The sequence below is a fragment of the Ambystoma mexicanum genome, chromosome 2p (genome assembly GCF_040938575.1).
Source record: "Ambystoma mexicanum isolate Mex_15411 chromosome 2p, UKY_AmexF1_1, whole genome shotgun sequence".
Classification (NCBI taxonomy): Eukaryota; Metazoa; Chordata; class Amphibia; order Caudata; family Ambystomatidae; genus Ambystoma; species Ambystoma mexicanum.
In genome coordinates, this window is record NC_090923.1 from 1470599351 (window position 1) to 1470615977 (window position 16627).

Consider the following 16627-nt stretch of genomic DNA (forward strand, 5'->3'; position numbering starts at 1 on the left):
CGGGGAATCTGTGATGACTCCATTGGATTCATACATTGCGCAGAAGCGCTACTCCTGAGTTGGGTTGGAGATGGCCTAGGCGTAATCAGAGAAAACCCATTGATTTAACCCCTTTGCCAACATTTCAAATCCTTGTGTAAATTTACTATTTAAACAAAAGAAATGTTAAAAAAATTTCAAAGTCTTGGTAAATACTCTAATGACTCTGAATCTGTACAAATGTAACATAGAGTTTGCATTTAAATACTTCACTTTTTTGTCCGATGTTTTTATGTGCACATTTTCACAATGTTCGCAATGATATCAGGTAATATCGTCGTTGTCTTAGAGCTCTATCTTCTTTGCTGTAACCACTAGCAAAAGGCCTAAGCTCTTTATACATCTATTTACAACAACAAAAAATGTACTTCTGCCAAGTTTCTACTTGCTTAGAAAACCTCCTTTTAAACAGACTCAGAAAGCCATGGGAGAAAATCACGAGGGAACCTTCAATATTTGAAAAGGAGAGTGGGTACGTTTCCACAGTGTCTGAATATGGCTTTCGTGAGTCAGAGCCCCTGGAATTTGGGCCTTTAGTCAGACATGGAGCCATCTCACCACTGGAGTGCAGTACATCTCCACAGATAAAAACAATAAAGCGTGCATAATTCCTTATCGAGACCTTGCCTAACCATGTCTTGTAATGTATCTCTGTACCCAGGGCGGCACTGGATGGAAATAAAACTACCTGTGACTTTGGGATCCACACTTACTTTGACATGTTTCAAAAGATAGAAGACACCTTCAAATTCTGCGCCGAGTGCAAGAAGCTTCCAGGGGATATATCCGACTCCAGCAATCTCAGACGCTGCAAAAGGTAAACATAGGCACAAGAGAAAATGGCGAGGTGCCTTGTGATATCGGAGCAGAGCAAGCCTCGCGAGATGATGCCCTCTCTGATGTGCCAAGGTGTGGCGGCACATAAAGATCCTTCTTTACCAAAAGGCCGTGCTTAAAACAAATGACGTACAGTGCATTTAAAATTCTAGATTCTGTAATGTCTGAAGTATGTCCATCTTTTTTTGTCATCCTGCTGTAAAATGTGTATGGGCAATAGACACCTTCGTGACAATATGCTTTAACTAGGTTGGCAGCAAAGAGGACATTTTCTCTGATTGATTGCATCCTTCCCGTTTATATTTTACGAGGCGGATGGTAATTTATTTTAACCTTATATATGCCAAAGGCGTTTGGGCCATTTTTTTAAATAATAGATTAAAAGGGTACATTTTACAGCACAATTCGTGTAAAAAGTTAGGTGAATAGCGAGACAGTTTGCAATTGGTTTTGTATGGTAGCTCATGAAAGATCCAATAGATGTATGTCCCCAACAGTGCACAGGAACATTTCCCAGTGCATTTTCATGATGCCTTTGCTGACAATATATACCAGTATAAAAACATGATCATGCTGGCTGCACCCATTAATTTCCAGGCTGGCTGCACCCATATATGCTAGTATTCCCACATAAGAACATACTCATGTTTGCTCTGTGCATAATGCCAGTAATTATACTATAAGAACATATGTTCATGTTGGTTCTGCCAATACCTGGCTCGATCCTAATGTCACAATATGAAAACATGTCCAAACAGTCTAACCACGTAATAACACATCATGCTTGCACATAGGCACTCAGTAGAAAATGACATGTCACAGTAAGAAATAGCTAGACCGGCTGCACCTAAATGTCAGGCTAGCCACATAAAAACACATATCATGTTTGCTTTACAGTAGATGCCCAGTAAAAAAAGTCATGCCAAAAGTAAGAAATAGCTAGACTGGCTGCACAAAAATACCAATCTAGCCATGATATCATATGATATGGCATTTATAACGTGCCTATACACAAGTGTTTCAAGGCGTGACAAGGCAAGGGAGGGGAAACACAGGGAAGACAGAGACACCGATCCACCAGGCCAGGGGACATTGAGATTGTGCAAGTGCACGGGAGGGGGGAAAGTGAAAAGTGCAAGGGGAAAGGGGAGGGGGCAGTGCAGTACATAGGATAACAGTAAAATAAATAAATAAAGACAATTAATAAAAGTGCAGCCAGCTGGAGGCAAGTGCAAGGGTAAGTGCAGACATCAGGTATCAAGTGCAAGAAGGGGCTGTAGGGATACAGAAACAGTCCCCAAGTGCATGGGTTGCCAGCGGGGCAGTCCAAGTGTGCAACTGGCAGGGGAGGGACCTGGGCCCGAGATCAGAGGGTAGCCAGGTGACCAGTGCAGTTTCAGATTCAGCCTGGAGATCAGCAGGGGAGAGGAGAAGAGAAAGCAGAAGCAAAGAGGAAGGTCTTGAGGTGCTTCCGGAACAAGAGATGGTTTTCCTGAAGCTTCAGAGAGGCAGGGAGGCTGTTCCAGAGGGAGGCCCCAGCAGAAGAAAGCGATCTATCACCAACTTGCTGCTTGGAGAATTAACTGACCCTGAGGGAGTTGGAGGCAGATGAGCGAAGAGCTCGAGAAGGAAGATATTTAGGAAGAGAGAGTTGTAGGTATTGAGGTCCCAGGCCCCAGAAGGCCTTGTGGACAATGCAGAGGGTTTTTAACTTAATCCTTGCCGCCACAGGGAGCCGGTGCAGAGATTTCAGTCCTGGAGAGATATGATCCTTGGGCTTGAGGCCAAGGACAAGTCTCGCAGTCCTGTTTTGGATGAGTTGCAGGGGGCGGAGAGTAGAGGCAGGCAGATTTAGAAAGAGGCTGTTGCAGTAGTCCAGCCTAGACAGAACCAGAGCTCTGGAGACAGTGAGCTTCTGGGGGAAGGAGAGGAAAGGAAGAATACCTCTGAGGAGGTGCAGCTTGTAGTGCGACTTCTTAGAGACATTAGAGATGTGAGGAGAGAAGGAAAGTGTGGAGTTGAAGATGACCCTGAGGTTTTTAGCCTCGCAGGTGGGAGCAGGAAGAGGGCCAAGAGAGGCCGGCCAGAGAGTGACAGGAAAGGAGGGAGTTGGTGTGCCAATGAGGAGAATCTTTGTCTTACTGGCATTAAGGCAGAGATTATTGGCAACACACCACTCCTGGATGGCGGACAAACAGTCAGAGATGAGAGAAGGAGAAAAGGTGGCAGAAGGGAGCCTGAAAATGAGTTGGGTGCTATCTGCTTAGCACTGAAAGCTGGGGCAGAGAGAGGCAATGTAGTGGGCAAGAATTGCCAGGTATTGGTTGAACAGCCAGGGAGAGAGGTTAGACCCTTGGGGAGCACCACAGGTAGAGATAGAGATAGAGGAGAGGAAGGACCCAAGTTGGACCTGGGAGGGTCGATCGGAGAGGAAGGAGGTCAGCCAGGCCAGGGCCTGATCAGTGATACCCAGGTTATCACGGAGACAGTTCAGCAGGATGGCATGGCTGACCGTGTCCAAGGCAGAAGAGAGATCAAGTAAGATGAGGACACAGGGGGTGTTGGAATCGAGGTTGGAGAGCAGGTCTTCACGGATGTTCAGGAGAGCAGTTTCCGTGCTTCTGGCAGCTCTGAAGCCAGATTGATGGTCATGGAGACAACCAACAGATTCAGTGTGAAGATTAAGCTGGGAAATGGCCAGCTTTTCCAGGAGTTTGCCCAGGAAAGGAGTGATGCATCTAAGCATCTAATTAATTTGAGATCACTTTTGATCATCCCAGGAGCCACTCTTACTTAATCTTATAACAAGATAGTCAAATTGCTCTTTCTGGTTGATCTTTGCCTCCTCTAACTGCAGATGGATAGGTACTCGCTCCCTGGCATGGAAAGCCATTGAATTAGTCTTCTTTTTGTTTACTGACTCCCGCTTTTGGGCACACATTTTCTGCAGGCAAACGATTTGCTAGCTAAGACCAATTGGAGGTGTAGATATGTATACTGTGTCATCCACAAACAAATAAAATACCAAAATACACTCCATGTAGGGTAAGGGCATTTAGCTCTGGCATAGCAAATTCCAGTGCTATATCATTAATATAAAGAGAAAATAAAAGGAGTGCAAGGATACACACTTAGCACACACTAACTTCTTATGGGAGAAAGGGGGTTATTTCACAACCCTTGGTAACACCTCACAACTATATAGTAATGTGGATATAAATTGATAATATCCACAAGTAGCAGGGATCAGGGAACTTTCATTAGTAAAAGGAGAATACTCTAACGCTATGGGTGCTGCAGACTATCAAAAGTGATTTTTCAAATCCAGAAAGAGTAAATAAAGTGCACAATTTTTCAAAATAATAACTCTTTGCACCAATATCCATAGAAAAAAACCTGATCAGCTGTACCCACTCTCTTTGTAAAACCAACTTCACAGTCATTTAAGATGCCATTTTCCTAACCCAGCATTCCTGGCGTTGGAAGAGCACCTTATTATAAACCGTCAATAAACCGATCAACAATATGGGGATCGTCTGTGAGCCTTTTTAGAAAATTAGGGCAGTCTCCACCTCTGTCCAGATTGCCGGCTAAAAACCTTGCTGATTATTAGCATTACATAATTTAAACAAAAAAAGTGTAATCTAGACTAGCACCTTTGCTGCCTTTTTGTGAGTTAAGGGCTACATGTATTTCCTCAAGTGAGAAAACTGTTACGCTCACCTGGTTCCCACAGGGGCGTCGATCGAACCCGGACTGCAGCGGCCTCCACCAACGTGAAGCGTAGGGCAAAGATGGCTGTCTGGACGGACCCGCCTAGTCTCGTGTGCTTGACTCGTAGGAATATTCTCCTGTAGATGGAGAAAGGGATTTAGTCCCGTGGATTTGAGTGCAGACCCCTCCCCACTGCTCCCGCTCTCCCCGCTGGCCACCTCCGATATTCCCCTTTAGTGTCCTCACCTTATGTATTTAATGGATGAGCTCTCCATCCTGCGTGGCTTGCAGGGGCGCGTAGATACCAGTTACTTCACTGGTTTGGGGTATTGGAGTACTGGAAGATTATTGACTCCGGAGTTTACCAAGTTTAAAGAGTTCAATATGTCCAATGCTCACTCTTGCACTCCTTGGTGATTTTGCGGCAACAAATACTGTCTGGAGGTTGATTGTGGCGTTCAGGTAAGAGTCTGTATTACCCAACACTATCCGGTAAAGTTGCTTGAGTTTAACTTGTTGTTTTTTCCTCCCTTCATAGATGCGACATAAGAAGATGCGGCATATTGAAGGATATAACTGATATAAATGCCCCCGGTGGTAAATCAGGTAAGTCCTGTGGTAAAATGATTGTCTTTGTAGTCTCTCTAGGCTCACCTCGCTATTCCTTTGTCTTTTTTCCCCAGGTGTTGAAGATCGCCGAAGAAAATGATGGAGGCAGCGCCGAGTCGAAGATGCTGTGGACTGGTGAGAATGGAGCGGTGCTGCAGCTGCGAAGCGACGCGTGTCGAAGTAATGTCCCTTCAGGCTCGGAATGGTGCAAGATCCCGAATCAGGTAAGGAATTAGATTAATGTCCGTAACCTAACCTCTTCTCCTATTTTCCCCTTTCTTCTAGGAGCTCCGGATGCGAGGCGGGCGTGGCAGAAGACTGGATGCAGGTTCGCAGGCACGGTGAGCGTTACGCTGCAGAATGCAGAATAACACGAAGCGTGTGATGTAGATCGGGCGTGGTTTAAATAGCCTCAAAAGTAGTCCCAGGTAAGAAGTCCCTAGAACCACACCCGAGTAAAAAAATAGTCTTTGCAGAAAAATAGTCCCTTCCAGGTCTCACGTTGTCCTCGATGCATGTGTAGCATGGTCTGTCTGAGGTAAGTGATGACTATGAGCCTGGCGCCTTAGGCGCCAGGACTCATTCCTACTATGAGCCTGGCGCCTAAGGGGCCAAGACTGAACCCAGATAGCCCCTAGCCGGGGCTTCTGAGGTTTTACTAAATGTCTGGATGCCTTCTTCCGGGGCGGATGGGCTTGGTCCAGATGCCCGGGGGTAGGCATCATGACAGCTGAAATTTCAGTCATAGCAGGGTCCCAAACAGGAGCTACAACTTCTGGCAATAAGCCAAAACGTAAACTGATCTAAGTGGGGTGAATAAGGCCTACTGACGTGTGCAGACCAATGGGAAGACAAAGGAGTGGCCCAAGTAGGTGACCTGTGGCAAGAAGGACATTGGGTAGACTTTCAGACCCTGGCAGAGGAGCAGGACATACACAGTAGCCAATTCATACTGTATAATAGCATGGTCCAAGGGATAAGGAAGAGGTGGGAGACCCTTCCGGAAGAGGAAGACATGGATGGGCCGCTGGATGCCTGGTACGATGTATCTGAGGGGGGACACACCGTGTCCAGACTTTACGAACAATTGCTGGGCACCATCAATTCTCGGACACTGAACAGCTGGACAAAATGGGAGGAGGATTTTCAGAGACCCCTCAGGGACGAAGAATGGAACAGAGCCATGGAACAGAGCCCTTCAATACGCGAAGAAAGTCTCCAGAAACGCAAGGTTCAGACAGCTGCAGTTCTACATAGTGCACAGGGCATATTTAACGCCTAAAAGAATGTCAAACATGGGGTACAGTCAAATACGGAGTTGTCCACAAGCCAGGCAGAACAGGCAGATATGGTGCACATGTTTTGGACAGGCCCGGGTGTGACAGCCTTCTGGAATACGATACAGGAACGGGCGTTGAAGGCAGGAATCCATATGCAAGCTTGGTCGCCGGCGTCCTACATACTGGGCCTGTTCCCGAGGGGCGACAAGCAAAGGATTCATATAGCTAAGATGATAGACCTGATGACAATTCTGGCGAAACGCTGCATCGCAATGGCATGGAAAGCAAGCGCAGGACCATTGATAGAAGGCTGGTGGGCGGACCTACAAAAATGGGCAATAGCAGAAACTACGGTCTGGACCAGAACCTCGGAGAGGGGAAAAGAGAACAGTGGGGCCTGAATACTAGCGTGAAATACCTTGGTACAAGACTTATTTGGGAGCGACGAGGAAAACAGCTCAACTGACTCGAGTGAGCCGGGAGGAGAGGAGACTTGACCTGCCCGCACCCGTGCGCAGCATGCAGACAGGAACGAGGACAACACGACAGAGGAGGAGGGTGCCTAGCCGTGACCTGAGCGGATAACATACATTATGAACTTAAACCCGAACGTGCCAGAGCAAATGTTGAGAGTTGTTGTTTATTTGTTTTGTGTTTGTTTGTTGTTAAATGAAAATAAAGAAAATTGTTTTTAAAAAAAAAACATTTCGATCCCCAATTCCCCCAGTCATGAAAATGTTCAACCTTTAAATTCCCCTATTTATTTTTCCTATGCAGAATCCCCATCCCTTTCCTAAAATAAATAATTATACATGTATTCGGTATATATTAGTCCCACAAATGTTTTTCTTTGTAAATATATAATGTAAATAAAAAGATAATGTTCCAATGTTTGTAAAAATGTTTTTTTAACGCCATTTTGATGTCCGCGAACTATAATAATATCTGGGTCTGCATATTTACATACCAGTAACACAGTTGCAAGATATGTCACAGCCTATCTCACCAAACCTGAGAAGACAGAGCTAAAATGACATATCATCTGACAAAACCATGTCACAAAAATTGTACAGCTTTGGTATAAAAATGCTATGACATAGAGAATGTGGGTGCTAAGAATCTGCAGACCCGTTTAACAGGTACACTCTTATATGGGAAATCTGAATAGCATTTCTGGCTAAACTTGATCAAGCATCTTTTAAGAAAAAAAGGGTACTAAAATCCTACCCAGAGATAGAAACAACAGCCACAAACTATCCCAACTGACAGGACCTTTTTAAAAAAACTATTTAATTGACACATACTATCCAAATAGTACTGCTTTGGAAAACATGTGCCCAAGTGACTCCTACAAAAACAATGTTATGGCAGATGAGACAATTGGCAAATAATCAGTCTCAACTTGTGAAGTAAGCCTAGTAAAACTTACCAAGCCCGGCCTAATTAATCATATAAAGTTATTGTTTAAATCTCCACAACATAGAGAACATTATTACATGGCCCCACTGCAAGTTTTCAAACCTTGGAGAAAAGAAGAATTATTGGTGACCATGACTCATTTGAAGCTGCATTCAAGGCAAATGAAAGCAGCATGGCAACTGTCAATTTTAAACAATACAAACAAATGTTGGACAATGAATGCTGACAAGAGAATGAAATTGAAACTCTACAAGATAAAGACACTCCTAAAGGCAGTCAACCTTCTCTTACAGGAAGCCAAGACCCACCTGGAGAACCACTCATTCTAAATTAAGCAGAAATAGCCATGACTGAGATAGAAAACACCATGTAATCTGAAGAAGACTTGTCAGTGCTCAAATCACATCTAAATGATTAACAAATCACCATTTACCTAGAAGTCACTGAAAGCAATTGAACATGGACTTAAACATAAAACTAAAACTTGTAGCTGTAATAATTATAAACCTCCGGTCTTGTATGCAAGTGGGGAAACTGGAAAAATGTTCTTAATAAAAAATAATAAGGACATTTCTATAAGGCTTAACAAACAACAACCGTTCAGCTATTGTAACAGCTCCCACAGTTCTCGCTGCCTACAAAATAGGTGATGTAACTTTACACCAACTACTTCTCCTCTCAGTAGAACACCAAAACAAATTATAATACTACAAATTATCAGCAGAAGCTGTTACAGAAGTTCACAAAATTCTGCAACAAATGAAAGTCTATCTGGTTGATTAAGTATTTATTTATTTATTTATTGTGCATTTGTAAGGTGCTTATACCGCAAGTAAATTGTGTTTCAAAGCGCACTCAGGGCAAGAGGGAGGGAACATGGGAATTAAAATCACTAAAAACAATGAAGGATAGAGGTGGACCTACTAGGCCTTGTGAGCATTCAGAATGCTCAAGTGCAGAGAGAGGAGAGGGGAAGAGGGAGTGGGTGGTAAGTTATAGTTGTGCCCTTAATTCTTGCACTTGCCACCTGTTGTCCGCACTAGCTGTTGTTTTATCACGTGTCCAGCACTTTCCACTCCTCCTCTGCCCCTTGCACTTTCCCTCTTCGCTCTCTTCTGCACTTGCACATTCTCAATGTCACTGTGCCTAGTAAGATCGTTGTTTTATCCTCCCTTGCCTCGTTGTGCCCTGAAACACTTGTGTATGGGCAAGCTATAAATAAAAATCATATCATAACAGAGCCAGGTGTTACAGAAGCCAAGGTGAGTCCTGAAAAGGAGACAGCATCTTGAATTCCAGGGTGCCATTTGAAGCTAGTGTAGACCTCTTAAGTGGGATGAGACTGGCAAATGATGCTTTCTTAGTCCAAAGTTAAAGTGGACATCTGGATGTTGGACCTTTTGGAGCTGGCATATGTGCTATCAAGGGAGGCCTGCATTAAAGCACATTATTGTAATCTAGTCTTGGGTTGATGAGAGCTCCAACTGGTATAGGGTAGCTTTATGGGGGGATTGTAGGTGAGGATCCCAGGCATCAGTTTCATTTGGAAAAGGGATTTTTTACCCACAGCACTGATCTGGCTGTACAGACTTATAATTATTAACAGACATCCCAGAGGAAGCTGAGGTTTCACACAGAACTTTTAATAAGGAGAGATTGACCAACGAATGTGGGAAATTCGAGTAGAGTGTCAATTTGCAGGAGATGATGTGGTGGTCCCTTTTAGATGAATTTCATGTTTGGGTACATTGAGCTTTTGTATGTTGGTGCTCATCCAGGGTGCTTTGTCACATGCATCCTTTTTAATGCCTGCTCCGTAGCAAGAAACAGACCCAGCATCTTTGACCTCCTATCTTCTGACAACCTCAACCTCATTTTTATCATGACACTTGGTTCTCTGACGATTTTGCGCCAGTTGTGCGGGAAACCTTCCCCCCTGGCTACTCGCTTATCGCCCATAATAGATCCTCCAGAGGTGGCAGAGTGGCAATCCTCTCCAAACCCCATTTCTCTGCCTCATTCGTGGAATCCCAGAAATGCAATGTTTCCTATGAATCCCTTCTGGTAAAACGCTCTCTACCATCGACATTCACCCACAGCTTCCTACTCATCTACAGACCCCCTGGATACGACAGGCACTTCACCAACAATATCTGTGACTCCATAGCTACCATTCAGGTAAATCACCCATCTCTTACACTCCTGGGAGATTTCAATATCTGGTTTGATATGCCCAACAACCCCATGACCCATCCTCTGGTCGACAGTCTTGATGCACTCAACCTTACTCAACATACCACTGGTCCAACTCACTCAGGTGGCCACACCCTTGATGTGATTTTCAGCTCCTGTGACCTAGTTTATATATCCAGTCCCAAACCGCTTATCTGGACAGACCACTTTGCCATCCCTTTCTCTATCCACACACCAGCCCCTCCTCCTACAGCGCCTCCTGCGCCCACCTTTGATCACAAAAGCTGGAACAAACTCAAGGAGTTCCCCGACCTAGCTGACGTTCTGATACTCTGCCCCCCGCAATGCTGTCCTGTGGTAGACCGTTAACCATAGAATCCTTCGACCCTGGTTTAATGAATCTCTAATTCCGCTCACCCCCTCGCGCCCTGAAACTTCAAAGGACTCTCCCCCAAATGGTTCACGCTCTGCTTGAGGTCTTTCAAAAAACAAAATAACTCACTTGAACGCAAATGGCGAGCATCTAAAACTGATTTCAGCATATCCATGTTCGCCCTCCACCACCATAATTACAAATCCGAGATCCGAAAGGCCAAAAATCCTATTACAGTAAACAAATTCTGAACTGAGGCAGAAGCAGAAAAGAACTCCACAAGATCATCTCCGAATTCGTGAAACCTACCTGCACCTCTGCCCAATACACTCCCACACAATCACTCTGCGACTCCCTCTTGCTACATTTCTAAAACATCGCACTTGACAGGATGGCAACCTTTAACACCAAATTTTCCTCGCTCACCCCCCACCCTACTGCGACCCCTCCTGATCCCATTGCCCCAACGCTCACCTTACCAACCTTCGACTCTTTCAAACCCATCTCCAGAGACGAGTTCCTTGACCTACTATCAGCCAGTAGACCCTCCGGGTCGCTCCTCGACCTCTGCCCCGCCTCTGTTCTGAAAGAAATATTCTAGTATACCTGCACAGGAGAACATGCAAGAACCATACTAAACGACTCCTTCACCCCTGGCCTCTTCCATGAAGCCTTTAAAATAGCGCAGGCCAAGCCACTTCTAAAAAAAGACATCCCTCAACTCCCTTGACCCTAAGAATTACAGGCCGATCTCCAACATCAGATTTCCCGCGAAACTCATTGACCGGACCACTTACTCCCAGTTCAACTGCTTTGTAGCATCCAACAAACTCCTCGACCCGCACAATCTGGCTTCAGACCTCGTCATAGAACAGAAACCACCCAGATATCCAGATCTTGATCTGGGATGATCTCAAGGTCACGACAGACTCTGAGGGTTGCGCAGCACTGATTCTCCTCGATCTCTCTGCAGCCTTCAACACCATTAACCACTCAATCCTCCTTGACCGCATCCATGCCCTAGGAATCCAACGCTCAGCACTAAAATGGATTGCCTCTTTCCTCAGCAACAGGAAACAAATCGCATTCCTCTCCCCTTTTGCCTCAATTGCTCGCCATGTGAACACTGGAGTACCCCAAGGCGCTTTCCTCTTTGCTCTGCTTTTCAACCTCTATCTGACCACTCTACCAGGAATCATCTACGCATGCAACCTCTTCTGTTACAACTACGGCGACGATAACCAAATTATCCTAAAAATCCCCAAGACAAGCACCAGCCCACGTCCCAACGTAGAAGCTTGTCTCCGTGACATTGACCGACGGATGACAAGTAGCTGTCACGACCCTCGCCCAAAACCCCCTCTGGCAAACCCATTGGGCAGGTGGAGTCAGGACTCGGGCCTCTAGAGCCTGACATCCTCTTCAAAAGCCCTCATGGGGCCAGTCCTGGCATCTATGGCGCCAGGCTCATACACCATGAAAGAACAATGTGCTTGGGAACTACTTTATTGTATTGTCAGCCAACATGGAGGCATCCACATAGCTTGGTTCCTAAGAACCAAGCTATGCGGTCTAGTGTTTTGGGCGTGGTAGCCTAGGGACTACTTTTCCTGGACTATTTTGTTGGAGCTATTTAAAACACACCCGAGCAAGACAACACGCTTCGCTTTACTTTGCAGCTTGCAACGTGACGCTCACCGTGTCCAGCTATTCCTTCGAACCTTGGAGAAGCAGAACCTGCAAGGAGACAAAAGGAACATCATTAGCAGCAGCATCTTACCTGCAGTCTTCATCTTTAAACACTCGCAGCTACTTTGAACAGCTTCCTCGAATCTGCATGCCTCCCAGACAGAACGACCTGAAAGAGGAAGATAGAGGCAACATTAAAGAAAGCAGTAGAGACATTTACAAATTACGAACTGCTCAAAAGGCTTACCTGGCTGGTTGTCTCTCGGCTGGCACCACTCCGGACATTCCACTCGTGCTGAAGAACACTGCCACCTACAAGGAAGGAAAACACAGGATAGCAAAGGCAAGACTTCGCAGCGCTGCGCATAGCGCTTACTTACTGCATCATAGCGCTCTTAATGCACCAACATTTACCAGCGGGGCTCAACCAAGCCAGTTCGTCGCGCTGAAGCTCTGCAAACCTAAGGGAGAAAAAAGAGACATTTTAAACAAAGAAAGGCATGCAGGATAGCAACAAAACTAAAGAACAGCAATAAGACCTACCTGAACAATATCAAACGGGCCGGCGTCAGTGAAGTAACTGGACTGCACTCGCCCATGAAAGACAACGCGCCCCTGCAAAGAAGGCAGGACGGAGAGCACGCCTAATTCTACCACAAGGTGAGGAGAGGGCGCCATTGGGACTGAAATCATACGGGGATGGAGGGAGGATACTTACCCCAGTCGGTCAGTCTTGAACACAGTCCTCCTGTATTTTCAGGCAGAACCTTCCCCGCAGACCACATCAGGGCAAAGCTGAGAAGCATACCAGTGAGTAATCCGGCTGGGTGGCGTCCCTGTGGATAACAGGTGAGCGTAACAGAACGCGAAGCCTACCATAACAAATCCACCTGGGCTCCATGGAGACATCAGAAATGGACCAATTGGCCCAATTACTAGGAGAGCTTCGTGCTGAGGTTCATTCTGCCCGACAAGAGACTAATGCCCTCCGGAGAGACCTAATAGTGACCAAAGAATGCACTGAAGAGATTAGCAGGCAATACTAGCAATCAGGCAGGACAGACGCCTCTACCTGGAAGCAATCCAACGATGCAAAACCCTGCCATACCACCCACTCCGGTACAGATCACGTTACCTGGAAAAGTGCCCCTGGCACCACCAGAAAGGTTCTCAGGCGTCCCACGGAAGTATTCGGCATTCATCAATCAGTGCCGCCTTCATTTTCTTTGTAGGCCTGGAGCATTTCCAAACGACCAAGCTCGGGTAGCTTTTGTCTTATCATACCTGAGTGGTAGTGCAGCAGATTGGTCGGTGCAGTTGGTAACCCTTGACGATCCTCTATTACATGACTTTGGGGGATTCCAGAGAGAAATGGAAAAGCTTTTTGCTCGCCATACGCAGGAACAAGCAGTAGACAATGAACTCTTGTCCCTCCCACAGGGGAATCAGGACTTGTTAACTTACATTGCTACCTTCAACAGACTGGTTGCTGAAGCTAGGTGGCCAGAAAACAAAAGAACCACGTTATTCCATCGAGACTTACGAGGCAAATTAAAGGACGTCTTAGCCCAGGTAGTTGATCCACCCAGAGACTGTGCAGAATTCATAAATCTGGTTGTGCAGCTAGACCACCGGTTGCAGGACTGAAAGGCAGATCGGTCTAAGATGGACTCTCGGACCGTGTATGTTCGACCAAGGGAAAACACACCCCGTGTACCTGAAAATGCTGTAGAACCCATGCAGATTGGAGGGATACGGCCTCCATTAACAAAACAAGAGCGGGGCAAAAGAAGACAACAACAGCTTTGTTTGTATTGTGGGAAACCAGGACATTTCCTGAAGGACTGTCCAGTAAAACCCCCAAGAAGAACAGTCGGGGCCACAGAGAAGGATGAAGCTAAGGAATCGGAAAACTACCAAGCTCGGCAAACGTAGGGGTCAGTTTGTCGAGTGAGAAGAACGAGTTGCTGACCTCGCATTTTGCAATACCAGCGATCTTAATTACCCACCAACAGTCGTCAAGAATGCATGCCATTGAAGCATACATCGATAGCGGAGCAGTTGGAAATTATATTGATCAAGAACTGGCAGAAGAGATGGGGCTTCCTTTGTGTTCTAAGTCAACTATGGACAAGGTAACCACCGTGGATGAGACAGAAATCGCTTCCGGGCCAGTAACCCAGTGCACAGCCAGGGTAACGATGCTGTGCCAGGACGGACATCGGGAGTCTATTTCATTCGATCTCATCAAGGCACCTCAGTTCAGGCTAATACTAGGGATGCCATGGTTGGTTGCTCACAACCCTTTGATAGACTGGCGGGCACGAATATTAACCTTCCCCGGTGACTGCTCCCCTCCCTGCTATTACCAAGAGGAGAAACCCAACGTCTGTTTCCCCATGACTCCCGGAGCGACAGTATCAACCCTGGGAGCAACTAATACATTGCCAAGTGAATACCATGATTTCCAGGACATTTTCCGAAAGGACCAAGCCAATACATTGCCGCCGCACAAGCCCTATGACTGTCAGATCGACCTTGTTCCTGGTGCACAAATCCCTTGCGGCAGGATCTACGCTCTCACAGAACCAGAAAACCTTCATTTGAAATCCTATTTAGACCAGTACCTTGCAAACGGATTTATCTGTCCTTCAAAGTCCCCCGCAGCCAGTCCTTTGTTCTTTGTACCGAAAAAGGAAGGGGACTTGAGAACCTGTATTGACTACCGCGCATTGAACCAGATCACCGTGAAAAACCACTATCCCTTGCCACTTATCCCTGATATGCTAGACCAAGTTAAAGATGCCCAGATTTGTAACAAATTGGACCTTCGAGGAGCGTACCACCTGGTCCGAGTCAGAAAAGGAGATGAATGGAAAACCACCTTCCGTACTAGATACGGCTTGTTTGAATATCAAGTCATTCCCTTCGGTTATGCAACGCTCCTGCGGCATTCCAGTATTTCATGAATGACGTCTTAAGGGAGTTAATTGATGTGTGCGCCTTAGTGTACATAGACGACATTTTAGTATACTCAGCCTCGGAACAAGATCATGTCAGGCACGTTCGTTCAGTCCTCACCAACCTCCGTCAACATCGCTTGTTTGCAAAGCTTGAAAAATGCTTTTTTCACGTCACCGAAGTAGAATTTCTTGGTTTTATCCTTACTCCAGGAGGCATCAGAATGGACGTGCACAAGGTAGATGCCATTCTGAAATGGCCTTCACCGACGTCTCTGAAAGGGGTACAAAGCATGCTGGTCTTTGCGAACTTCTACTGCCGGTTCATCCCAGACTTCTCTCAGGTAGTGCACCCAATCACAGTACTATTACGAAAAAACAATAAAAAGTTTGCTTGGACCGAAGAAGCAGAAGAAGCCTTTCAGGACCTTAAACAAAGGTTTACCTCCGCTCCAATCCTGCGACATCCTCGTCCAGACCTCCCTTATGTCGTTGAAACTGATGCATGCGTCTTGCAATGGGAGCTGTCCTTTCACATAGAGACCCGGAAACCGGCCAGCTACATCCTGTGGCCTTCTGGTCGAAAAAGTTCTCACCTCCAGAGATTAATTATGCCATCACGGACAAGGAACTCCTGGCTATCAAATCCGCCTTGAAAGCATGGAGGAACTACCTTCTGGGGGCCAGACACACCATTACAGTCATCACGGACCACCGAAACCTGCAATATCTCAAAACAGCCAAGGCCCAGTCCTCGCGCCAATTACGGTGGGCCCTTTCCTTCACCGAATATGATTATGTAATCACATTTCGACCAGGAGTCAGAAACGGAAAGGCGGATGCCTTATCTCGCATGGGCATAGATGAAATAGTATATACAACTCCAGACCGAGTACCTATTATACCTGAAGACAAACTCTTGGATATCACGACAGCCTTAACACAAGCAGAACTACGAAAAGAAATCCAATGGACAATGAATCCTGATGCCTCCCTCGCATGGCAAACTCAAGGAGAACAATATACCATCAAGGACCATCTACCCTTTTTTAGGGATCGCCTATATGTACCCAAGAAGGAATTACAACAGCATATTATTTCAAACTATCACGATTCACTGATCGAAGGGCATCCTGGGATCGCCAAAACCCTAGCTAAGGTGAAAGAGAACTTTTGGTGGCCTACCTGGCGTAAGGACATCATTCAGTATATTGAGTCCTGCTGTGTCTGCACACAAAATAAATCACAGAAACAAAAACCATCTGGTCTCCTACAACCATTGGACATTCCTCCAGTTCCATGGCACACTCTTTCCCTTGACTTCATCACTGATCTACCTCCAAGCCAAGGGTTCAACACCATCCTTGTAGTTGTGGACTTATTCTCGAAGATGGCCCATTTTATTCCTCTCAAAGGCCTCCCAGACGCAGCCACTTTAGCAAAAGTGTTCCTGGAGGGTGTGGTTAAGCTACATGGCTTCCCTTCGGTTCTGGTCTCTGAATGAGGCAGCCAGT

At 46.0% G+C, this 16627-nt stretch overlaps 1 protein-coding gene across 5 annotated transcripts in view; it reads left to right on the forward strand.

Annotated features, from left to right (window-relative positions):
• The window catches only part of MSS51 (MSS51 mitochondrial translational activator), a 383411-nt gene that overhangs the window by 215284 nt on the left and 151500 nt on the right, over positions 1 to 16627 (forward strand). For 4 of the 5 annotated variants that reach the window (XM_069646070.1, XM_069646074.1, XM_069646072.1 and 1 more), the window contains one exon: positions 701 to 856. The exons of the other annotated variant lie outside the window; for it this stretch is intronic. In XM_069646070.1, coding sequence (XP_069502171.1) covers positions 701 to 856 — 156 coding nt within the window. The remainder of the gene's footprint in view (positions 1 to 700; positions 857 to 16627) is intronic. 5 annotated transcript variants of the gene reach the window in all.